This window comes from Carya illinoinensis, chromosome 16 (assembly GCF_018687715.1).
Source record: "Carya illinoinensis cultivar Pawnee chromosome 16, C.illinoinensisPawnee_v1, whole genome shotgun sequence".
NCBI classification, from domain to species: Eukaryota; Viridiplantae; Streptophyta; class Magnoliopsida; order Fagales; family Juglandaceae; genus Carya; species Carya illinoinensis.
In genome coordinates, this window is record NC_056767.1 from 9,662,947 (window position 1) to 9,689,187 (window position 26,241).

The window sequence follows — 26,241 nt, forward strand, 5'->3', positions numbered from 1 at the left end:
TTCCTCTAACGATAAAAATGTTTGGTGATTTTTGTCAATGACCATAACATTACCCTTAAAATAAGTACACTCTATTTAAAACCAAGTTATAAAAAACCATGCGTGCATCATTTCTACAATAGTGGGCTTCTAGTCTCGTGAATAAACTTTGTGGATAGGCCACAATATAGAACGGCTATATGTATATAACAGGGCTACTATATGTCTTTTAGGACCTTTGTGCAATTTTACCATACCTTTACATTTCTATGGAGAAACAACACAGTAGCAACGAAGGATATTAGAAAGCATGATGATTTAAAAGCAAAGGTTGTTTTACTTAATTCATGCTAATATATTAAGAACAAACACAAATATTCCTCTCCCACTTGTTTCCCTAGAAGCCATAAAGTGTATGAAACTTAAACCAAAACAAAGTAATGTGGAATAAACCCTTTTATTGATATGCATCAATCATGCAGATTATTGTACTTCAAGGAGGCCTGCATGGCTCATCTGCTGCGAGGGCTTCACCAATGACATGTTCCTCTAAGGGCCCTAAGGCCCCTACAGTAGGTCGGCAATTGGGCAATGGGCGCACGAGTCGCTTTTAGCTCAGATTCTAACTTAGAGGCACTCAGTCATAATCTAGCGCACGATAGTTTCACGCCACTGGCTTTTTTTTTTTTTTTTTGATGAAAACATAGAACTTTTCATTAAATAAGGAAGTAACAATTACAGACAGCCATCAAGCCATACAGCTTGTAAAATATAGTCTGGAATACAATCCCACCAAACAGCAATAGAAACAATACTAGAAGCAATACGAGCTAGTCGGTGTGCTACTTGGTTTCCTTCGATAAACATGGGAAAAATCACAGCATACAAATCTAGAAACAAGGCTTTGAATCTCCGAATATAAGCCCCCAAGAAGGGACTGATGCATGTTATTATACTGGAGGCCTTCAATGTATAAAAGGCTATCACTCTCCACCAGAAGCTTGGGAATGCCCATTGTAGCGCACATCTGAAGACATCTGAAAATAGGCATCAATTCCAGGGGTTCGGAACCCCCCATTTCCATATCAATTTGACTCACAACCATCAGCGCCTTACCCGTATGGTCCCTCAAAACAACGCCTAAACCAGATTTACCCAGATCAGAGAAAACAGCCCCATCTACGTTGAGTTTCAACCAACCTGGGCTAGGAGATTTCCATTTATAATGCAACTGGAGATCCCTCAGAGGTGTGTGGATCTGGCTGAATCTGCGCACCATGACCAGCGCATCGTTGGCTGACAGTCGAGGAGGAATTACAATTTGCTCATGCACAAATTTATTCCTCCGAAACCAAAAACTCCAGGCCAAAGAGAAGAAAACAGAGAGATCCTCGGGTTTACGAGCTACAATGATATCCATAGCTAAATCCACAACAGAACATGTATGATGAAAGCAGAAACCAGGCAAATAAGTTGAGAAAAAAAAATGAATTGAAGGACAAAAAACCAAGGCATGACTGACAGTTTCAGGTGCAGACAAACATAACTTGCAGGTGGGATCTGCTAAGATCCGCTTCTGCTGTAAGAGGGTACCCACAGGTAGGCCATTTTGGCATGCACGCCAAGCAAAAATCTTTATTTTATTAGGGACCTTCATCTTCCATAGGTGCTTTCAAAGAAGGAGTGGCCTACGCAGAGAAGACGCCTCAGGGAAAGGGGAGCCCAGCAAGTCCTGAATAATCCGATAGCAACTTTTAACGCTAAACATCCCATTTCGTTCAAGAGACCACACCCGACAATCATCCATCCCACTTGAAAACAGTTGTATTTTAAGGATGTAATTTACAACATTTGGATCGAAGAGAGCCCTAAGCTTAGGTATTTCCCAAGCTCTAGCATTTGCTAAAAACAGAGAGTTCACAACATCCATCACATCGTCTCGCACCATTACCCCTTCGGCAAGGAGTGACTTATGTCTCGAAATCCATTGTTCTGACCAGATATTAACCGCTGTACCAGACCCAATTCTCCACATGCAACCAGCCACCAACCATTTGCGTGCCTCCCAAATACCCCTCTATGTGTAAGATGGACAGCGACCCAAACCAGCCTGAAAGAAAGAAGATTGAGGAAAATATTTAGCTATTAGAAGTTGGTGCAATAAGGAATGCTCATTTTGAAACAAACGCCAGCCTTGTTTAGCCAATAAGGCTAAATTAAAATTATGTAAATTTCTAAAACCCAAACCCCCTTGATTTTTACATTGGCACAACCTCTCCCAACTCAACCAGTGGATTTTTCGCTCACTTCCCCGTTGACCCCACCAAAATCTGGCCATCAACCCCTCCAAATCAGAACATAACTTAGATGGGAGTAGAAAACAGCTCATGGAATACATGGGAATGGAAAGGGCTACAACTTTCAACAGGACTTCCTTCCCACCTTGTGATAGTAATTTCTCCTTCCAGGACTGCAGGGTGTTCCAAACTTTCTGTTTAATAGAGTCAAAAGCCCGAGTTTTAGACCTCCCAACAATAGGTGGCAGCCCGAGGTATTTTTCGTATTGCTGAATTTCAGAGGGGGACCACAAAGCCTTTATAGCAGTCCTTGTGATAACATCAACATTACCACTGAAAACAATAGCTTCAAATCTGCCCAACAACTCCTGAATCCGCCTATTTTCAGCTATATCAGCCTTGCAAAATACGAGGCTATCATCTGCAAAGAGAAGATGATTAATGGTAGGGGCTCCCCGACAGATTTTCAAACCCCCTACAGATCTGTCCAGCTGAGCAATATTCAACAGAGAAATAAAGCCCTCAGTACACAGAAGAAAGAGGTAAGGGGATAGGGGATCCCCTTGTTGCAACCCGCGAGATGGAACAATCGGGCTTTTCGGTTCCCCGTTAAGTAAAACCGAGTAGGAAACCGACCGAACACAACATATATTTAGTTGCACAAAGCGAGGATGAAACCGCATAATATCCATAATAGATTACAAAAAAATCCATTCCGCCCGATCGTAAGCCTTGCTCATATATATTTTAAGAGATATATACCCTATTTTCCCATATCTTTTCTGCTTAAGATAATGGATTAACTCATATGCAATTAAAACATTATCCGAGATAAGGCGGCCGGGGACAAAAGCACTTTGGCTTTCACTAATAATACTAGGTAATATGGATTTCAAGCAGTTAGCAAGAACCTTGGCTATAATTTTGTAAAGCACATTGCACAAACTAATAGGGCGATAATCACCCATCTGAGAAGGGGACTTCTTTTTTGGTATAAGGGAGATATGAGTGCAATTAAGAGAGGAAGGAAAAGAACCTACATTCAAAGCATGAAGAACTGCCGAGGTGACTGAGGGCCCCACTACATGCCAGTATTTTTGGAAAAAAATAGGTGATATGTCGTCTGGTCTGGGGGCTAAGATGGGATCCATCTGAAAAAGAGCACACTTGAGCTCTTCAGCCTGAAAATCTCTAAGTAAATCAGAGTTCATAGCCGAAGTCACTTTTCCTGAAAAAGGCTGAAGAAAATCCACCGAGGCCACATTTATACTTGAATCAGAGCTGGTGAAGAGGGACTGAAAATACTCAATGACTACCCTATCCCGTCGACTGCCATCCTGCCACTGCCCCCTAGCATCTTGAATACGGAATATACCATTCTTTTGTCTTCGCTGGGATGATTTCATATGAAAATACCGAGTATTGTTATCCCCTTCCTTAAGCCATACGGCTCTCGAACACTGACGCCACATAATTTCCTGCCTTTCTAACCAACGTTGGTCATCATTACGCGCCAAGTTAATCGCATCTGCATCCACTTCTCCCCGGTCAGAGTCAATCAATCCTAGCAAATTTCATTGAGCTTGTGCAAGTTGCCTATTGACGTTACCAAAAGAATGCCTGTTCCAGAGTTTGAGCTGAGTCCCACTAGCATGAATCAACCCCGCAACAGCCAGCAAATCAGAGCGACTAGGAGCCCCACTCCAAACATGCTGAAGAAGCTCCTCACAGGCCAGGTCACCCACCCACATGGCTTCAAACCAAAAAGGTTTTTTGGATGTAGGCGATGGCAACTCACCCTCCGTCGTGACCCAAATGGGTAAGTGATCAAAATAAGAGACGACACCATGTGTCACCCGAGCATGAGGACAACAATCCCACCACGAAGAATTAACCAAAACACGGTCAAGACGTTCACTAATACGGGAAGGAAAAGCCCTCTGATTACACCAAGTGAATTTAGGTCCCGAGAAGCCTAAACCCCTCAAGCGGCAATCCTCCAGAACATCCCGAAATTCCAATAATTGCCTTGCAAGACGAGGCTTACCCCCATTCTTCTCATGCTGGTACAATATTTCGTTAAAATCACCCATGATCAACCAAGCCTCCCTGGGAGAACAACACAACGAGCAGAGTAACGCCCAACAGCGAAACCGTAGATGAGTTTCAGGACAACCGTAAAAAGCAATTAAAAACCATCGACCCAAACAAAAAGAGGCATCAGTAATTAAGGCATGAAAATGATGAGAAGAGAACGAGAGGATAGACAAATCAACCTCCCGTCCCCATAAAAAAGCCAGACCACCCTTTCTACCACTAGATCCAACAGCCAAACAATTAGGAAAATTTAAGAGGAACTTATAAGAATCAAACGCCCGAGAAGAGAGTCTGGTTTCCTGCAAGAACAGAACATCAGGAGCTTCCATCCGCACTAAATGGCGGAGGGTACGAATGCCCCGTGGGTTCCCAAGCCCACGGGCATTCCAGCTTAACAGCTTCATGGCTGTCGGCAAGGCTGCGTCGTAGCCATCACCGATACAGAAGAGTCACTAGCCTCCAACGTCTCATCCGTGACAGACGAGACATGCAGCCGTTTAATCTTGCACTGAAAAGACACAGAACCAGTCGAAATCCCCTTTCGTTCTTCACCACAAGCCTATCTGGGTCCTTAGACGAAGAGGGAATTGGGGAAACACTCGGGTCGAGGGATGGAATGGACGACAAGGGTCTCCACTTCCTACTAGAGAGTCCATCGGGCTTCAAAGAAGGAGAAGCCGCAGGAACCAACCCAGGTGGGTTGGGCGGCCCAGCAGGCCCAATGACAGGAGAAGCAAGCAGAACGATACCCGTCACACCAATTACATCCTCTACCCCACAAGGTAACTGCTGCAGTAACGGTTCCCGTCAGCTGCAAAACCATTGGGACAGGGACGCTAAGAGAGCCCGGTGGAGGCAGCACCCTGGGATCAGAGACCACAGCCATGCCAACAAAACCAAAAGGCTGAGCCTTAGAACTGTTGTCACCGTTAGCAGCAGTTCTAGCTTGCGTCTAAGACGGTAGGAATTTGGAACCATAACCACCGGCACGAAGCCACGCACCATAAGGTAAGTCAGAACTAACAGACATCGCCTCCGCCGACAAGACAAAGGAACACTCCTTGTCGCTATGACCAAGACGACCACATAGATAACAGAAATTGGGGAGGCGTTCATAGGAGAAGGGGACCCAGACAACGTCACCCCCACCAACTGTGAACTTCGAGCCTTGTAACAGAGGCTGCAACACTTGCAGAGAAACACAAACTCGCAGATATTCACCCCAGGCCATGTCCTCGTCATCCACATCAACTTCTTCGACCACACCAATCGTCGCCCCCAGTAGGCAGCCCACCACACCAGTACGTGCCAGTAGAGGCAGATCATGAAGTCGAACTCAAAATTGAGCATTAGTGAAAGAAATATCGTGGACTTGTTGCCAACCATGAACCTCTTTCAACATAACCAAATGTTTGTCAAAAGACCAGGGACCTTCCCGTAGAACTTTTTCCTTATCGGAGCAGTCTTCAAACTCTGCAAGCATGAGCGACGAGTTTAAATCCTGAAATTTAACACCCCTAATCAGTCGCCAGGCTTTTTGCATTGTATTCTTGAACACCAACTTGTTATAGTGACGCGTAGTAAGTAACTGCAAAAGCAGACATTTCTCACCACAAATGGTAGTAGATCGGAGATTCTTAGGCGCGACCACAACCTCCTCAGTTTCCTTTTCAGTCAAGGAGAGGCGTTGGTACAAATCATGGAGAGACAACTCCATGAATCGAAGCAAAAAAATCAACGTAAGAGACAGGAAACTGCACTAAGGCAGACGGAAAACCTCTATGTAGGAAAACCTAGAGAGGACAAAGTTGTAGAATAGAAATAAAGATTAGGTAATATGTTGAACATCCACGCCACTGGCTTTTTAACCAAGCGCAATGACCAATTATGTGAATCAATGGTTCCTCTCGTACTAGGTTGAATCACTATTACGACACTGTCAGTAGGGTAAAACTAACCCATCTCACGATGGTTTAAACCCAGCTCACATTCCTTATTGGTGTGTGAACAATCCAACACTTGGTGAATTATGCTTCACTATGATAGGAAAAGCCGACATCGAAGGATAAGAAAGTAACACCTATGAATTCTTGGTTGCCACAAGCTAGTTATTCCTATGGTAACTTTTCTAACACCTCTGCCTTCAAATTCTGAAGGTCCAAAGGATTGATAGGCCACGCTTTCATGGTTTGTATTTGTACTGGAAATCAGAATCAAATGAGCTTTTACCCTTTTGTTCCACACGGGATTTCTGTTCTCGTTGAGCTCATCTTAGGACACCTGCGTTATCTTTTAACAAATGGGCCGTTGTAGCCAAACTCTCCACCTGATAATGTCTTATGCCCGAATCGGCCAGCTGAAACAAGCCTTGGGTCCAGAAAGAGGGGCAATGCCTTGCCTCTGATTTACAGAATAAGTAAAATAACGTTAAAAGTAGTAGTATTTCACTTTCACCTTTTGGCTCCCACTTATCCTACACCTCTCAAATCGTTTCACAAAGTCAGACTAGAGTCAAGCTCAACAGGGTCTTCTTTCCCCGTTGATTCTGCCAAGCCCGTTCCCTTGGCTGTGGTTTCACTGGATAGTAGATAGGGACAGTGGGAATCTCGTTAATCCATTCATGCACATCACTAATTAGATGACGAGGCATTTGGCTACCTTAAGAAAGTCATAGTTACTCCCGTTGTTTACCGGGGCTAGGTAGAATTTCTTCACTTTGACATTCTGAGCATTGGGTAGAAATCACATTGCGTGAGCATCAGCAGGGACCATCGCAATGCTTTATTTTTATTAAACAGTCATATTCCCCTTGTCCGTACCAGTTTTGAGTCGATTTTTCGATGCCCAAGGAAGACTGCCAAAGTGATCGTTCCTAGTTTGTCCCCCAATAGCACGCAGCGACCCGCTCTCACCTCTGGAGCAGCTTGAGTAGTCCACCGATAGGTTTGGGACTAAGACCCCATGCCTAGCCCTCAGAGCCAATCCTTTTCTTGAGGTTACGAATCCATTTTGCTAACTTCCCTTGCCTACATTGTTCTATCAACCAGACGTTGTTCACCTTGGAGACCTCATATGGTTTTAAGTACGACCAGGAGTGGATGGCACTCAGTCCTCTAGATTTTTAAGGGCCGCTAGGGGTGCACTGAACACCATGCGAAGTGTAGTGCTTTTCCAGCCACTGGACCTTACCACCTGCTAAGTTGTTTCTAGGGTGGGCAAGCTGTTAAACAGAAAAGATAACTCTTCCTAAGGCCCCCACCGACGTCTCTGGACTCCCTATCATTGCCGTCAACCACCACGTCTCGGTTCAAGAATTTTAACCCGATTCCTTTTCAAAGCTCACGTGCAGCATGCTGTCAGATGGGCTTCCCTCGTCTCTTAGGATCGACTAACCCATGTGCAAGTGTTTACCCTCTTCGGCTTTCAAAGTTCTCATTTGAATATTTGCTACTACCACCAAGATTTGCACCGACGACCGCTTCATCGGGGCTCGCGCCCTAGGTTTTGCAGCAATCACTGCACTCTTTTACTCATCGGGGCCTGGCACTTTCCCCGAGGGTTGGGTATAGGTTGTGCGCTTCAATGCCATCCATTTTCGAGGCTAGTTGATTCGGCAGGTGAGTTGTTACACACTCCTTAGGAGATTTTGACTTCCATGACCATCGTCCTGCTATCTTAATCGACCAACACCCTTTGTGGGTTCTAGGTTAGCGTGCAGTTGGGTGTCGTAACCAGGCTTTCAGTTCATCCCACTTCGCCAGTTCTGCTTATCAAAAATGGCCCACTTGGAGCTCTTAATTCCTTGGCACAACTCAACAAAACAGTCATGTTGTCCTACCTATTTGAATTTTGAGAATAGGTCGAGGGCATTGCGCCCCCAATGCCTCTAATCATTGGCTTTACCCGATAGAACTCACTCGTGGGCTCCAGTTATCCTGAGGAAAACATTAGAGGGAACCAGCTACTAGACTGTTCGATTAGTCATTTGCCCCTATACCCAAGTCAAACGAACGATTTGCACATCAATATCGTTGTGGGCCTCCACCAAAATTTCCTCCGGCTTCACCCCGCTCAGGCATAGTTCACCATTTTTCAAGTCAAGACAGGTATGCTCTCACTCGAACTCTTCTCAGAAGATCATGGTCGATCAGTGGTGCAACCCACAAGGGAATCCCACCAATCAGCTTCCTTGCACCTTATGGGTTTACTAGCCCATTGACTCGCACACATGTCAGACTCCTTAATCCATGTTTCAAGATAGGCCGAATGGGGTGCCCACAAGTTGATGCGAGGAGCACGTAGATGTCGAAGCATGCCTTACGGCACGTGTTGCCAGCCACGATCGCGGCAATGACATCTCCACGGGCATGACTATAACCCGTGTTTGGGCCGCCACCTCAATCCACATTAGTCCACACCCTGAGTCGATCAGAAAATCGGCATACACCGTTTCACATCCGACCGAGGCATATCGCCAGCCCCCATCCGCTTCCCTCTTGAAAATTTCAAGCACTCTTTGACTCTCTTTTCAAAGTCATTTTCATCTTTCTCTTGCGGTACTTGTTTGCTATCGAACTCTCACCCATATTTAGCCTTGGACGGAATTTACCACCCAATTGGGTTTGCATTCCCAAACAACCCGACTTGCCAAAAGCGCCTCGTGGTGCAACAGGGTCTGGGCACAACGGGGCTCTCACCATCTCCGACACCCCCTTCCAGGGGACTTAGGCATGGTATTGTAGCATTTGTCTACAATATGACCTTGAAGACCACAATGTGTACAACAAGATGGTTTCTCTTGGGTACAAAATTCTTTCCACCACCAAATTTACTAGGAACTGCTTTACCAACTCAACAGTCAAAGATCTATTAGAATATTTCTCCTTTGTCTTTCTTCTTGGAAGTACAAGAGAAAAGACTTATTGATGGGAGGTAGTGGAACAAAAATTATGATTTGGCCTCAAACTTCCAAAAAACTTTCATCGAACCCATCAAGAATTGCATCACATGTTCTTGCTATTGAAAATCAAGAAAAAGTTTTGTAACACTCTGGGCCATCGATAGCGGCGACAACCAAGGAGTCGACGGCGTGGGAAGAAAGGGCTTAGGGTTGCTGAGATGAAAAGGTAAGAGACAAAAGGGGATTGGGACTTAGAAGGATTAAGGTTGGGAGCTTGAAGTACATGGACCGTGGGCTAGGCTACTTCATGGGCTGCAGCATGAGCGTCTGGGCCTTTGTTATATTTTATTATTGTTTGGTTTCATTAATAGTTGTTGTAAGGACTTCGGTCCACTAGTTCTTTCGTATTTGAGCCCTTTTGGGCAAATGGACTCTTTATATTTCCTAGTTATGTTTCTTAGATGCACCATGAGTAACTCTTACTTGTGCCCAATTCTGTGTCAAGAATCAGGGATATATCTCGTAAGAATAGACTTGCGATTTTATACAGAAATATACAATTCAGTCACATATAATTTCTCTCATTATGCTTTCCATTTTCCTGGAGGATCCTCCCCTCGAAGTGAGATTTTTGTTTCATTCCACTAGCTTGTTACACTTTTCAAAGCACCACAAGTATAGTCTAATATCAGTTTATAATTCACTAGATCATCCCAAAAACCCTCAAGTTTTGTAAAATAAGCACTAACATGCATTTGATGTTGAGATAATGAAGTGATTGACTTCCTTAGTTGAAAACTTCTTGGTCCGTTACTTTGCATAAATCGTTCTCTAAAATCAGTCCATACTCTTTCATTAGAATTCAAGTAAAGAAGACTAGTAGCAATTTCTTTAGATACATCGTTCAACAACCATGATAGAACCATAGTATTGCATTGTTGCCAAGCGGTAAACAGAGGAGCATTCACATCAAAAGGTTTTACATAAGTACTGTCATTCAAGTTGAACTTGTTCTTGGTTGTTAGGGCCATCAGCATTGACCTACTCTAGGTCTAATAGTTCTCTCCAAGAAGTGGTTGAGATACAAGGAATCAGGATTTTTTCCATGATGGAGATAATAAGGATTTTGAGGATCACCAACTAAAAAAGACAGATAAGGGAGGGGCAGCCATTGTAAGATAGAAGCGAGAGACTTAAAAGATTTTGCTCTAATACCATGTTAAAAATTAATTAAGTGTGAATGGTTTTGTGTGTTATTAATGAATTAATTGTACACTTATATATACATTGATGGTAAGGCAGTGGTAAAGTAACCGACTTGAATTATTACAAATGAAACTAGGAGCTTCTAGATCTTCTCATGTCGAGCTAGAAGTCGTTATAGGACTAAAAGTACGCTTGTGGGATTCTAGGATTTTACCAAGGATGTGATTGCGAAGGAAGTGAGACCTTGTTCAAAAAATTGGGCTTTCATTGATGTATTTGACCATGTATTGGTTTCTTGAAAATTATTGTTGGTAACCAATAGGGTTTTCCACAATTCTTTTAACTACAATCAGTTCAATAATTCATAGAGATATAGATACAAGATGTAGACCCATTGTATTTAATAGTACTGGACATTGCCCACAGACAAAAATTCAAACATAGTGTTTAAGGTTGCAAATGAATATAGCAGCTCATGAATAGTTTGAGTTTGGCTTGTGTATACTCTGTTCGAACTCGATTTATTTAAGAAATAAGATGTTCACAAAAACTAATATAGGTTCGACTATTAAACAAGCAAAATCTGTATAAACTTGGCTCAACTCGGTTTAGACTCATAAACAAAGTTCATACAAACTCGACTTGACTCGTTTGAACTCGTTTTGAAGGTCATAATGTGTCATATATGTATGTGTTATATTTATCACATATTATTAATATTTTATATACTTAATTATATCATTAATTTATTTATAGTTTACTTTATTTAATATATTTATTATATATTTATTTAATTTGTATAATAATATATCATTCAACTAGAACTTTGGATTTATTATATTATCTATGATTCCGTATATATTAACTACTTTAGTTTATTACATTTATCTTATGTAATAGCTTTCCAATTTATAACTATAAGTTTATTTATTTTTATACAAAGTTATACTATAAGAAATTTTTAATAAAAACTAATTGGTTAAATAGTTAAATTGTTTATTAAGGTTTTCTTTTTCATTATTCAAAAGATAAGCTTCAGAATTTAAAAAACAAAATGAGTTTCAGCTACTCAACCTCAAGTCATTTGTTTATTCTTAGTTTGGTTCAAGCTGAATTCGAATAATATTAATGGCTAACAAGTCGAATTCAAACAAAAATATTCGAGATTTATTTGACTTCAATTCGAGTTCGAATGAGTAAACGTGCTAATCGAGCTTGAGTATCCTTATTCAACTTCAACTCAACTAGATTTATTTGCAACCCTAATTGTGTTTAATTATGATAAAAATTAAAATGTAATATTATATATTTTGCAAGAAATAAAAGGCCAGTGTAGTTTTAAAATAATCAAGGAACTAATGTTAACATGAATTTTCAAAAGATCAAGGAGTGCTGCATCTATAAGGAAAAATACGAAACAAAACTTACATATTAACATCACTTAATACACTATATCATGTCCCATCATTTTTAACTAACCTTTTGTAATCCTCTTCCTAAACTAAACAATTCTCTTTGAAAATATTGCTCAAATATTATAAGAATGAGAGTTATATCATATAATACATCAAATAATTTCTGGACACGAAAGCAATCACGTCTTCAACCCATCAACATACACAATGGAGGTAATCACAAAAAATAATTATACCTCTTAAAACTATTTAATCACTCATTTGCAACAAACTAACATGATTATACCATTCATAAAAAAATATGAATTTTTTATTCTAATCTCGTATTTTAAATAAGGGAAATGATATTTTTGCCAGGAAAGGTTATTAATAAAGTCTACCTTGTTTCTTTATTTTTTTGGTTTTTTAACTTAATGGTTAAGAAAGTGTTTTTTAATGAGTTTATAATTTTTTTTTAAATGTTGCAGCGTTTTAAAAAATGTTTGATAAAAATTACACCTTCGATAAAAAATTTTGGTAATTTTTTCGGTGACCGTAACATTATCCTTAAAATAAATTACACACTAAATTTAAAATTATTTCTACAATTGTGGGCTTCTCGTCTCGTGAATAAAGTTTGGAGATGGGCACAGTATAGAACGGGCCGAACGGCTATATGTATATAAAAGGCTACAATACGTCTTTTATGACCAATTGATCAATTATACCATTCCTTTACATTTCTATGGAGAGAACAGCACATAATTTCAGAAACGAAGGATATAAGAAAGCAAGCTAAATTAAAAAGCAAAGGCTGTTTTATTTAATTCATGCTGATATATGAAGAAGAAACACAAATATTCCTCTCCCACTTGTTTCCCTAAGAGCCATAAAGTGTACGAAACTTAAAACAAAGTAATTGGGAACAAACCCTTTTATTGATATCCATTAATCATGCAGATCATCTGCATGATTGAATGTTTTTCTACCCTAAAAGTAAAACCAGATGAACAGCGGACAACAAGCACTGCCTGCACCTTTTTCAAGTCGTCTGGCAATGTTAAGGCCATCGATAACTAATTTGGATGCCGCCTTGGAATAGCAAAGAACTTCATCCGCTCCTCACTACAGTGCCTGCCATCCTCTGCAGCACAAGCAAAGTATGCAGGCCTCAACTCGTTCAGCACAAACTCAAAACCTTCACCACTTCCCTGTGTTTCATTTGCCAACAGCTTTGCACTTCTGAAGTTACATTTCCTGTAGCACAACAGGTTTGGTAGTAGGTAAACATTTGGAGCAATGGAGGTGTCACTTGGGAGTGCATATTTGAATACTAGTGCAAAAAAAAAAAAAAAAAAGGGAAGATTGTTAGAACTTGAACTAAATATCATGGCTAAATTCAATAGTTTAAGTGATATTAATTTTCAATTTAATGCCATATATATCAACGTAATGGCCAATATTACTCACCTAATTTATCGTTCAGGTAGAAAGGACTTGTTTTGAGAGCCCAATCTGTGTAGTTGATGCCAGCACGCCAGCCTTCTGAGCCTCCGACAACAATGGTTCTAGCCTCACTAACTACCCAGAAAGAGGCTACAAATGCAAGTAGAATGAATCCTTGTGCACCAAAAGTAAAAGCCATCTTTATTCTCATATAGAATCCTCCAATATATATATGGCCTTAGCTTGAAAGAAAACCAAGGTGGAATGAAATGAAATGGCTGGTAAAGTGGGTTTATATAGGAAAACTAAGGCAAAATATTCATAATTTGTTAAGTTTCATCCAAAAACAACTCATTTTGGTCGGCGGGTCGATCTAGATGTAACCTTTTAGTCAAGAGTTGTGGAAATATTGCGTACTATTTTTGAAAAAGATTGTAGAATTTATTATTAAAAAATTAATTTTTTATATGAATCATATTTACTCTTTTTTTTTTTAATGAGCGTACGACACTTGTGCATTCTATGACCGTAAATATCATTTCTCATTATGAAAATAAATGAATTAAATGGTGTTAGACTCACTTCTCATGTCTATCTCTCTTTTATTTGAGATCGTTAAATTTCAACAAGAACTCCAAATGATCTTTTTACATTCCATAAACCATAACCTAATTAAAAGCAAAGTTAATAACCTAACCTATACTATATGGAACCTTTAACATGAATAATCATGATCTAATCGGACTTATGATTATATTGAGCTAATGGTTCCAATCATGCTTTGTTTCAATTTGTTCGGCGGCCATCTTCTTTGTTTGGTCGAAATCCAAGATGTTGAATGTCAAGGCTAGCTATTAAATTAATGCTCGGACAGCTTCTTTTTTAGTAGATAAAGAATTAATTAGATTTTTGAACTGTAATTCCTTCTTTTTCCTATCATTTCCAAATCAACTTTCTCAAGAAACTTGGGTATAATATGGTATATATGTTTCTGTTTCGGTTTCTTTCTATCTTTTCAAAATGTGAGTTCTTTTTTTTTTTTTTGGTAGAAATAATAATTAATGCGAAGTTTGAGTATTACAATTTTTTTTTATATATTAATTTGGAGAAATGATAGGATGCATTTCACATTTTTAAGAAAATAATCCGTGTCAGCCTCTCATTTCATGGTTTAAAATGTGATTTTACACTATCATTAACTTGATCAAAGATGCACTCAAATCCACAACATGAGAAACATGACCCGTGGCTGTGGAGCACTCATGCATGAAGAATATTCAACCAATTAAGTTACGCATGTAGGTAGTTGACTAATTATTTTTATTATTTATCTTTTATGTTTCACGTTAATTTGATGTATAAGCAATAATGTAAATAATATTTTATTCAAGTAAAATCAACTCTTTCTCACTTATATTCCTAAATTTTCATTCAATATGTACAACTTCAACCTTATTATCATAAAGTTTATGCATGAATGATTTATTAATCTCTGTCCATTATTGCAACCACGTCTAATGCACGATGTTAAATAACATAAAAAGAAGAACAACTTTGATGAAAAATTGCACATGTCAAAGGCCTTTGTGTTCTTTTACATGTTTTCCCATTTGAGTTTATTACTATTTTGAATGAATGTATCTAGCTATCGATAAACTGATTGTGAAATTCTGAAATATATAGTTTACGAGCTGCAAAAAAATAATATCTTATCATGTAAGTTTAAAATATAGTAATAAATCATGGAGATAGTCACGTTTACCCTTAAAATAAATGAGTAATATTACATACAGTCATAGAGTATACACGCGCTGCGCGCGCAATCATTTTGAAATAGAGTATATAAGATCTATTATTAAAAATTAATTTTTTATGTGGTTTCGTATTTATTCACTTTTTTCAAATAAACTGCATGGCACTTGTATATTTTACAACTGCAAATATTATTTTTCAAAATAAGTATGTGATCATATACTCAACAATAGTACTTCGGCCCCTTTGGTGTTTGGTATTTGTTCGAGAGGTAAAAACTAGATCGGCTCTTTAACGAGGCAATTTAGACAGTCATCTAAAGTCCTTAGCAAAAGAAGCCCCCAAAAAACTCCCAAGTAGAATCTTTAAAAACAAAGAGTCCCATTTAGAGAAAATTGAGAATTCAATGAGAGAACATAAAAAATATCAAATAAAATCTCTTATGTATTTGCTCATCTCTCTAATTGGTTTATCATATTTCTCTCTTGTTCTCAAAACTCTAACTTTTATTGAACTTTTCTTGTTTTATGCTTCTTCTTCTTCTTCTTTTTTGTGGAATCATTTGTCTCACCATCAAGCCATTTATTTTCATCTTAAGTAGCAAGTGAACCGATCTTTGGAGGTAGGAGTACTATAACTAGGGAGACAACGGTTATAACTTGGGATGGGGTTCAGGGGAATGTGCCCCCTGTAGCAGCTAAGGCAAGTATGTAGTTTGAGTTCGAGTTTCTCCTGTATATCTCTTTTTCATTTCTAGTGTTGATATTGAGACCTGAAATTATCCAACTTCTTATTATATTTCCACATAATAATTATTTCATATACTCTCCTTGCAATGATAAATTCGCTTTTTGTTACTATCACTTCAATGTACAAGAAGAAAATTGTGACTAGCAAAATCTACTTTTCTAATGTTTATAGAAAGCTTTTGTATAAACCTTTGAAGAGGCAGAAGCCCACCGTTTCTTCCTAAATGCGAGGGTTATTTGTAAAACTTTATTGACAAGAATGGTTATATATTATAGTTGTGGAGGGACCTTTATAATCCTCAACAAGAAACAAAAACAATCAGGAGGCCCAACTAATGCAAGCCCGAGGCCAGAATGGATTAGTTGTCTAGGTCTTAGAGACCAATACGAATCCATTTTTTAACCACCAAATATGACATATAAGATAATCAAGTTAGTGAGATTCGATAAGCCTGCCAATCTCGGGATGACCATCATGTCAAGTGTATAAATTAACCGATAAGAGCAACAAGAGGATCAAGCATATAATTGGTACTTATCAATGATTTACCATGCCTATATATATGGTAAGAAGGTAGGGACTAAAGTAACTTTCAATTTAGAACTTTAGTAGTAACTCATTCTACGTATCGTTGACTTAGGCATCGGAGATGTATTGGGCACACTAGGCCATCGTCTTTCTTTGTTGCAGATAGAGTGCGTTGGTGTGCGGCAGGTGGAACACATCCCAAACACTAGCGCCGTCTATGGGATCTTTGCTAAATCTATAAGTCAATTCAATTTCTATCAAACTCCAACATGATTTTTAGATGCCAACTACCTCGCGTTCTTAAGCAAATCGTTATCAAGACATGATCCCTATAGATATGGATGCACGATTTGCAGAAACCGAAGAGAAAATAAAGCAAGTCACGACAGTAATGGAGGATCTTTAGTGGGAGAATGAAGACCTAAGGCATCGCGACGCTGAACTTAGCGTAGCCACATTACCAAGTCATAATAAGCAACTAGAAGGAGAAGCACAAAGCGTTGGAGGGGAAAATGCTGAAGAGTTGGAAAAGAAGAGGTTGCACGACAACCTGCACAGTCTCGTTGATAAGTGCGAGGAGATGGCCCTAAGGATGGAAGGATCATACTTAGTCGAATTGTTGCTGAATCATACGGATCTGCCCTACAGTGCGGTGGTAATGGCCGTACCACTTCAAGCAAAATTCAAAGTCCCATAGATAGAGATATGTATGACGAATCCTGAGACCCAGTTGATCATTTGGAAAACTTCAATAAATAAAAAAATATTGACTTTTTATTCTAATCTCGTATTTAAAATAAGGGTAATGATATTCCCACTGAGAAAGGTTACTGACAAAGTCTACCGATTTTGTTTTTTTTTTTTTTTACTTAGTGGTTAAGAAAGTGTTTTTTTAATGAGTTTGTATTTTTTTTTTTTTAAATGTTGAAGTGTTTAAAAAAAATTACACTATCGATAAAAACTTTTGGTGATTTTTGTCAATGAATATAACATTACCCTTAAGACAAATACCCCCAATTCAAAACCAAGTTATAAAAAACTATACGCTCATCATTTCTACAATAGTGGGCTTCTCATCCCGCGAATAAAGTTTGAGATGGGCCACAATATAGAACGGCTACATATATAAAAGGGCTACTATACGTCTTTTATGACCTTTGTGCAATTATACGATACCTTCACATTTCTATGGAGATATAAGAAAGCATGACAATTTAAAAGCAAAGGCCGGCTGTTTTATTTAATTTATGCAGATATATCAAGAAGAAACACAAATATTCCTCTCACACTTGTTTCCCTAAAAGCCATAAAGTGTTCGAAACTTAAACCAGAACAAAGTAATTGGGAACAAACCCTTTTATTGGTATGCATCAATCATGCAGATCTGCATGATTGAATGTTTTTGTACCCTACAAGTAAAACCAGATGAACGACAAATAGCAAGCACTAACTACATCTTTTTCAAGCGCTCCGGCATCATTAAGGTCATCGATAACTAATTTGGATGTGGCAGTGGAATAACAAAGAACTTCATCTGCCCCTCACTGCAGTGACTGCCATGCTCCGCAGCAGAAGCAAAGTATACAGGCCTCCACTTGTTGATCAGCACAAACTCAAAACCTTCACCACTTCCTTGTGTTTCGGTTGCCAGTAGCTTCGCGCTGTTGAAGTTACATGTCCTATAGCTATATAGGTTTGGTAGTAGGTAAACATTTGGAGCAACATAGGTGTCGCTTGGGGGTGCATATTTGAATACTAGTGCAAAAAAATGGCAACATTGTTAGAACTTAAACTAAATATTATATATATCAATTTAATGCCATATATATCAAAGTAATGACCAATGTTATTTACCTAATTTATCGTTCAGGTAGAAAGGACTTGTTTTGAGAGCCCAATCTGTGTAGTTGAAGCCAGGACGCCAGCCTTCTGAGCCTCCAACAACAATGGTTCTAGCCTCACCAATTACCAAGAAAGAGGCTGCAATTGCAAGTAGAATGAATCCTTGTGCACCAAAAGTAAAAGCCATCTTCATTCTCATATAGAATCCTCCAATATATGGCCTTAGCTTGAAAGAAAACTAAGGTGGAATGGAATGAAATGGATGGTAAAATGGGTTTATATAGGAAAACTAAGGCAAAATGTTTCAAATAATTCAATTCAAAAGGGTTGACAATCAGATGAGTTTTAGTATTCATAATTTTGGTAAGTTTGCATTAGGAGTACAAAATGATGCTTATGGTTATTATTAGTGAGGAAGTAAGGTCATCCAAAAACAGCTCTTGTTGGGCGGCGGGGTCCGATATAGATGTAACCTTTTAACACAACGGTTTCTACGGTCAACCAACGGCATCTCTTGTGTCTACACTACTACGGGAAGTCTCTCTCTCCTCTGTGAACTTGGCGAAGTTGCCCCTCCTCACACCGTCCGTCCGCCTGCTGCCGCCTCCTCTCCTCGCCGGTGAGTCTCTCTCTTTCTCTTGGTCTCCGTTCGTGTCTCTCTCGCTCGCGCTCTCTCTCTCTCTCTGTAACTGTCACTCGGTCATCCCTCTCTCTCTCTGTGGCTATCTAGCACAATGAAATTACAAAGCTGCGCAACTTTTAAGGGATGGAATTAGAGGCTTGTTTTTTTCTCTAAAGTGATGTTGTTGTAATGTTGTTGTTTGCCCCAACTTTGACTTACTCAACGTGCGCCTTTGCTTTTTAGGTTTATCACTAGCACCACAGTCAACAAAAAGCGGTCGGCAATTCCTAGCTGGGCCAACGTCGTGACCAAACTGGTTGGTGATCTGTTCTGGATTTTAGCTGAAGCCAATTGGGGTTTATTAGTTCTTGCGGCATTTATATGGGTGGGATAGGGACTACAACAGGATCTTCAATATTTTTCTGTATGATCTTTTGTGGTGAAAGTTTTTCTTTTGGGAACCATTGTTTGTGGTTAAGGTATACAAACGAAAATGTGTTTGTGGTTGGTTTATGTCTCCAGTTTTAACCACTACAAAGGGTACTGCCCTGCTTCTTCTCATATCCAACTTCATTGAGAATGGATTTTCATGATGCATGTTTTAACTAAAAATATTGGATATCATAGTTGATATTTCTGGTTTGATGGGGTCTGAATCTAAAATGTTTAATAGCTTTATAATAGATTTGTAAACTAAGAAATTGGAACAAGAATAATTCAGCTGGAAGAAAAGTTAGCCATTTTTAACCTTCTTATATGAAAGAAAAAGTTTAAAAATGAAGTTTACCGGTGAAAGTTTTGTTACCCTACCTTATAACATGGTTGTGGGTATTGGTTATAGTCTTCCTTTTTGTTGGCATGACTCAAAGGGTCACTTATTTTTTGGTTTTGTTGTGATTATAATTTATTACCATGTTACAGGGGCTTGGGAAGATAACATTAGATTCTTATTTGAAATGTGTGAAACACCAAGTAAGAGGAGATTGGAAGGATAAAATGTTACGATTCCTACTTTTACAGTCCAAATTAAAATGAAGTTTATAGAAACATGGTGTGATTGCCCTGGAAGTATCCCTCACTTTGAGATTTCCATATAGCATTCATAACCTTAAGGATCTTGGTGGCTTTTTGAAGTCAAGAATTGCAATTTAACATAGATATGAGGAGTTCTGCTACTTTAGTTTCCGTTTTCCATTGCCTGACTCTGGAGGCATCTTAAGTTATCTAAGATTTAATAGATAGGCATACCCTTTGTAATGTAATTTTTTTATGAGATGAGTAACCATTGAGTTTTACTGTCTATATGTTCTTATCTTGATTGTGAGAATTTTGATAACTATATGCTTAAGAAAATAATCCATTTCCATGAAGTCACTAGTGTGCGAAGGGCGAAGACAGTAGGGATCTTCCCTAAGATTGAGCATTGGCATTGGATTATCCAAATGTCAATGAAATGCAAAATTTAACTCAATTACATATAAAATCATCTGCATTGGATTATCCAACTGCAAAATAAATGACTTTGAGTTACAGTAAATCAAACTCGACGGTCATATATGCAAGACTACTGTACAAAAACCAAACCTTATTTTTATTCAATAAAGTACAGCACCAGTTACTTTTTCCCTAGAAAGTCAGTTTCCCAAGAACACAACCGAGCTCCCTCCTCTCCTCTTCCCCATTTTCGTTCCCACTCTCCATCTCCTCTTCACCATTTTCGTTCAACCCAGCATCCGAAAACTCCAAGAAGGATTTCCCAACATCATCGTCTAGGTGCGTACATTTCATTTCTCTCTCTGATTTTCTTTGCTTCATTTTCATTTTGGGCATTTGAGATTAAAAATGATTTATGTCGCACGGTGGCTTGATGCTTCATTATCTAGGTTTTGTTTCTTTTCATCAGATTTGTGATAAAGGTTGCTCCTTTTCTTGGTAGTACTCCATTTTGTGGGGCAATTCCCTTGGTTTGTTTTATATGCAAGACTACTTTATATTCCCTTTTTTGCTTTCTTCTTTTCTGTTTTCTTTTTTGATTACAAGCTTTTTAGTCTTAGCTTTTGTGGTTGTTTTAGTTGAAAACATTGTTTCAAGTGCTATTTCACCTTCTCTGTGTGATTGACTGATTGTATTTCACCTTCCCTTGGATGCTGCTTCTCTTCGACAATAGAAAACATGGCGAATAGCATTTATTTCTCCAAAATTGCAGTGACTTTGAATTTTGTAGCAGGTCCTGGTGTATGAGTTGGCTTTGGTGTCATTGTGCGTCTCAAGTTAAACGACTGGGATAGTATAGAAATAGCACAAGTTAGGCAGAGCAAACTCTCTCGATTGTCCATATCTCTTTGAGCTAATAGTTACTATTAGGATGCGGCAAATTTATGTGTTATTGTTTATTTGTAAAAACCACATCCATAGGTCAGTGTAATTATCCCCTTGTAAAACAGAATACCTTGGGGTTCATGTTCATTGGATTAGAGGGAAAATGAAAGTAAAGTGTAGCATTGCTAATTTATTCTGCACGCTATCTCTTGCCTTGTTAAATAAGTTTATCATGTAGAGTCAAATTCACAATGGGGTGTCTGTCTGTTTAGTCTTTAAAGGCAGCCACTTAATCAAATATGGTTAGTAAATGTGGAGGAAAAAGGATTAGTGTAGTGTGGTGCTTGTAAGGCTAGTGGGGATTTGTTTTGTTTACAGCTAATTGAAGTTTTATCACTATTTTTGATATTTTCCTCATTTCCACTTGTCGCTTTCCCTCGCTCAGTTTCATCTAAGCATACGGTCTTCTAATAAGATTTGATTGGTAGGACTAGGAAACGTGTGAATTAATTATATAGTACATGAATCTTCACTATTTCAAGTTTATTTCACTTGCATCTATCTGCCCTTAGCTTAGAGTTAGCTTAGACACTTGATAATTTGCCATTGCAACTAAGGTCTCTCAGCTCCATGGATGGCTCAATTCAAGCTCTCTCCAACTGATTTAGGGAAAGTTTTTAATCACATGGATACAAGATGATTTTCATGATATATATATATATATATATTTTCAAGGGAGGGGATTCCCAATTCCTAATAATCGAAGTAAATTGCTTATTATCCATTCCCACATACACATTAATTAGACAGCTTGGAGATAGAAGAGTCCGATGGAAAACCTAAAAACAAGGATGATAAAGGACATTTATTAGGCCTTAAAGACTTGTTAATGAGCTCATGAGCTTGGAAGGTGGATGGATGAGCTGGAATTGCTCCCTTCTTTGTAGTACAAATTGCTCCACAAACATTTGCAAATGTCAACGCCTCCCTTAGTTTTCCTTCATCCTACATAAAAATAGAAAATAAAAATAAAATAAAGAAGCAAAAGAGAGAAAATTAATTGCAAACTCATGAAACCAAAAAATAAAAACTTGTGTGAGCAAAAAAGGAAAAGAATAAATACATGAAAGATGACAGGGGGAGGGGAGGAAAGCTCAATGGAGCTGTAACAATAACACAGATGTGCACATCATATATGGTGATTGCAGGATAAGCATGTGAATATTAGAAAGCTACAAATTGATAAGTGCCATCTGTTGATATGTTCAATGGATAGTAAGTTTAAAAACTTGAATCTTGGGTTGTTACCGAGACAAATGCAGCAAGCTCCTGTTGAGCAGCAGTCATTAATGGGATGAATTTCCCTTCTTGTTTGAGCAAGCTCCTATTATTTTTTCTCTTGCTGCTGCTGTTATGTTTTCTTTTCCTGATGCTGTTGTTTTTTCTTTTTATGCTATTAAAAGCAAATTCTCTTCAACAATACAAGGATGAATATTGATTATGTATGTTTAAAAGCAAATTTTCCTACTGCTGTTTGTGATTATGTATGGATATTGATAATGATGCTTTTAAAAGCAAATTTTCTTGCTGTTGTTTGTGATTATGTATGGATATTGATAATGATGCTATTAAAAGCAAATTTTCCTGTTGCTGTTTGTGATTATGCGATTTCTTAATATATGTTTAATAAGTTGATGTTTATATTGATGTTTTATGATGAACTTTAAATTATTCAAGGATGGAGCCTTCATTTGATGTGAATTCCTTTTTCACCACTCTATTACAAAATGGTGGGCAAGGGGAGGGCAGCACCCCATTCAATAGCATATATGGTAATGTGGTGGTCCAACCATCACAAGCTGAAAGTGAACGAAGGCCACCTACTAAAAAATCTCAACGAGGTGTGTCTTTCACCACAGAGGAGGATAATCTCCTTGTTTCAGCTTGGCTAAACATTAGCCTTGATACTATTCGGGGGACTGACCAAAAATCCACACAAATGTGGGAAAGAATTTATGAATACTACCATGAGCATAAAAAAAAAACACTCTTGAACGTTCGATTGCATCATTGACCAATCAATGGCAATCAATTCAAAAATGCACAAACAAGTTTTGTGCTGCTATAGCACAAATAGAGTCTTTACATCCGAGTGGTACCATGGAGGTCGATAAGGTATTAATTTTATTTTTCTTTTAGTTTTTTATATGCTTGGGCTTATTTGCATACTAACTTTATCACTTTATTCATTTGAGATTGAGAAGGCGAAAATATTGTACAAAGAAAATGAGAATTCTTATTTTACCATGAAGCATTGTTGGTGTCTATTGAGACACCGACCAAAATGGTAACAATATCAGTCAACATTGTCAACAAGGAGGAAAGCACCTAGAAGACGTCTGGGCAGTGCTAGCTTAACTCTAGACGACGACGATATGTTGGATGACAATGTGGAGGTCATCCATGAGAGACCTCCAGGAAAGAAGGCTGCGAAAGAAAAAGAAAGAAAGAGGAAGTCTAGAGATGAAATAGATGTTGAATTTAACCATGCTTTAGCTCGCTTGACTACTAACAGAAATACATTCAACGTGGAGAGAAAGGAATTTTACAGCAAGGTGGAGCGAAATAGAGATGAACATCTTGCACTAAAGAAGAAGAAGTTTGAAGCTAAAATAATGAAATTAGATATTGATGGGATGAAACCAAAGCAGCAAATCTATTTCTAACATCTTCAAGATGAAATTTTTAACGCTTTAATGAAAGAGTATGCAATCACATCACCATCCGAGGACCCATCCACACCTTTTGGAGGTGTGTAAGTATTTGTCTAGCTTATTTTGACATTGTAATTAATAGTAGTATATGTTTAACATATACTTTGTCTGATTTTAGTGGTCTTCCAGTCACATGTAATAGAAATACATGTGACTGGACAACAACTTTGTTATTGGACATTGTCTAGATTTTTTGTGATGGGTAGTAACATTAGTGATGGGCTGACTTTTGGAGGTATGTGTATTTTTGTGATGGGCTGACTTTTGGAATGGTGTATATTTTTGTGATGGGCTGAAATGTATAACCATCAGTTAGTGATGACTTGTGCTTTTCTCAATGGTGTTTTTTTGAGGTGAAAATGTAATGGGCAGGTTTTTTTTTCAATAGTGTTGTGATGTAACTGAATGTATTTGTGATGGGCAGAAGTATTGTGTTCAGTATTGTGTTTTTTGATTTGTAACTTAATGTATTTGTGGTGAGCATAAATATTATAATTGAATGTATTTATGGGCTGAAATGTATAACGCCCGATTAGTGATGACTTGTACTTTTCTCAATTGTGTTTTTTGAGGTGAAAATGTAATGGGCAGGTTTTTTTCAATGGTATTGTGATGTAACTAAATATATTTGTGATAGGTAGAAATATTGTGTTCAGTATTGTGTTTTTTGATTTGTAACTTAATGTATTTGTGGTGAGCATAAATATTATAACTGAATGTATTTGTGGGTAGTTTGGTTTCAATTAATAGAAAAAAATTAAAAAATATATTATTAAATTTATAATATTTTATCATTATTTTGACTAATAGATGGATAATCTAATGTGGGAATAAATTTTGAGTGGAATAGCCAAATGCAAAATCAAGTCATATTATGTAAATTTTACATTTGCATTTACATAATCCAATGCCAATACTCTAATGCCATAAAAATTGTTACTGGAGGCAAAATGGTAATTCTAGATATGGACTTTCATTTCTTCCCTTTGGCTTGGTAGAGATGGTGTCTATAAGAGTGTGGTCCGAAATTATTTTTTTTTGGAGCTGCAATGTCTTAATCCAACTATTATTTGGCAGCACTGCTTTGCATCTATTCAACGTCAGCTTAATAGTTTGGGGAGTCAAATTAACAAATCTTTTGCAGCACAAACTGACAACTAGAGTTGACGCAACAATTTGGAAATATGGCCAAAGGTCTGACGTAAAAATTGACTCGGTCTCGAAAGTGCTTCCAAGTATAGAAGTGTAAAGTTATATCAAGGATAACTCCAGAATTTTATTCCACAAGGACAAAGGTTTATCAAAGCATTTGTGAAATTTTTGCTACAAAAAATGTATTGACTATGAGAGATGAAAAATAAAATGAAATGCACTGTGAGGAATCTTGAAAATGAATTAAGAAAAAAAGTATGAATTTCATTTCTACAAAAATTAAGTTAGAACTGGAATTAAATTTTCTAATCAAAAAGACAAATTAACAAACACTTGGGCTAGGAATGAGACTCTTTGTTTCGGTTCCTAGATAATTTTCTCGGTTAACAATCCAATCAAGGTATTGATAAACGGAAAATAAAAAATTATGCTTAAATTTTGCAATATTTTCTTAAGAGATTATCTACTTTACTAGCCAAACACATTAACAATCAACTGAGATAAGCATTGATAATTTTCAAGCTTTTGTTGTACCTTACGTCAACAACAAATCAAGAACAAGAGCTACAATCTATTTCCAATTCAAATCCGATTAGTAAAAAAAAAAAAAAAGAAATCATCATTTATCAACAAAATATTGCATTAAACTAGAACCCAAAATAAATCGAATCTCATTCCACAATCCAAGCTTTAGAAATTAGCTGTACATGATATTTCTAGTAACAAAATATGAGAGCAAAAGAAACCCAAAATAAAAGTGAACCGAAAGCCAAAAATAAACGAAGAAGAACGCCGCCGCCAAGAACTGAAATAAAAGTCTAGCAGAAGAAAAAGAAAATGATAATAATAATGCTGTCCATAACAACCAAAAAATATAAAACCCAGTAGCAAGAAAAACAAACTACCTCCAATGAAGAAGAAGCCCAACTAACTGAAATTGAAAATTAAAATAAAACCAAGCAAAAAGAAAATGAAACCAAATGGTCTGAATGTTCTCGCCCAGGAAAAACAAATCTAAGCTAGAGAAAAGAAAATAAACAATGCTGTCCAACGAAAGGAAAATAAAACCAGCAATAAATCTAAGCTAGAAATACCAGACAACGCCTAGAACGAATGGAAAAGAAAATCCTCTACCCAGAAACGTAAATGAAAGCAAGAAGAAAAAGTAAAAAATGAAGCCGCC

At 37.9% G+C, this 26,241-nt stretch overlaps 2 protein-coding genes and 1 pseudogene across 2 annotated transcripts; all 3 read right to left on the reverse strand.

Annotated features, from left to right (window-relative positions):
• Nucleotides 1-5,985: 5,985 nt before the first annotated feature.
• On the reverse strand, nt 5,986-9,204 carry LOC122300015 (annotated as a pseudogene).
• Nucleotides 9,205-12,693: 3,489 nt separating this feature from the next.
• Nucleotides 12,694-13,561, reverse strand: LOC122298528. Its single transcript, XM_043108320.1, has 2 exons — nt 13,344-13,561; nt 12,694-13,206 (listed from the first exon to the last, which is right to left on the reverse strand). Exons 1-2 carry the CDS (start codon nt 13,528-13,530, stop codon nt 12,950-12,952), a joined length of 444 nt encoding a protein of 147 aa, XP_042964254.1. The 5' UTR covers nt 13,531-13,561; the 3' UTR covers nt 12,694-12,949.
• A 4,001-nt stretch (nt 13,562-17,562) lies between these two features.
• On the reverse strand, nt 17,563-18,891 carry LOC122299672. The gene is made up of 2 exons (XM_043110071.1): nt 18,204-18,891; nt 17,563-18,104 (listed from the first exon to the last, which is right to left on the reverse strand). Exons 1-2 carry the CDS (start codon nt 18,388-18,390, stop codon nt 17,845-17,847), a joined length of 447 nt encoding a protein of 148 aa, XP_042966005.1. The 5' UTR covers nt 18,391-18,891; the 3' UTR covers nt 17,563-17,844.
• Between the last annotated feature and the right edge of the window lie 7,350 nt (nt 18,892-26,241).

Excerpts from the sequence above, each read along its gene's own strand:
- LOC122298528 (XM_043108320.1), bottom strand. The coding sequence starts at position 13,530 with ATGAGAATAAAGATGGCTTTTACTTTTGGTGCACAAGGATTCATTCTA. Across the intron at positions 13,207-13,343 it reads CTACCTGAACGATAAATTAG|TATTCAAATATGCACTCCCA; the intron begins GTGAGTAATATT and ends TTTTTGCACTAG.
- LOC122299672 (XM_043110071.1), bottom strand. The coding sequence starts at position 18,390 with ATGAGAATGAAGATGGCTTTTACTTTTGGTGCACAAGGATTCATTCTA. Across the intron at positions 18,105-18,203 it reads CTACCTGAACGATAAATTAG|TATTCAAATATGCACCCCCA; the intron begins GTAAATAACATT and ends TTTTTGCACTAG.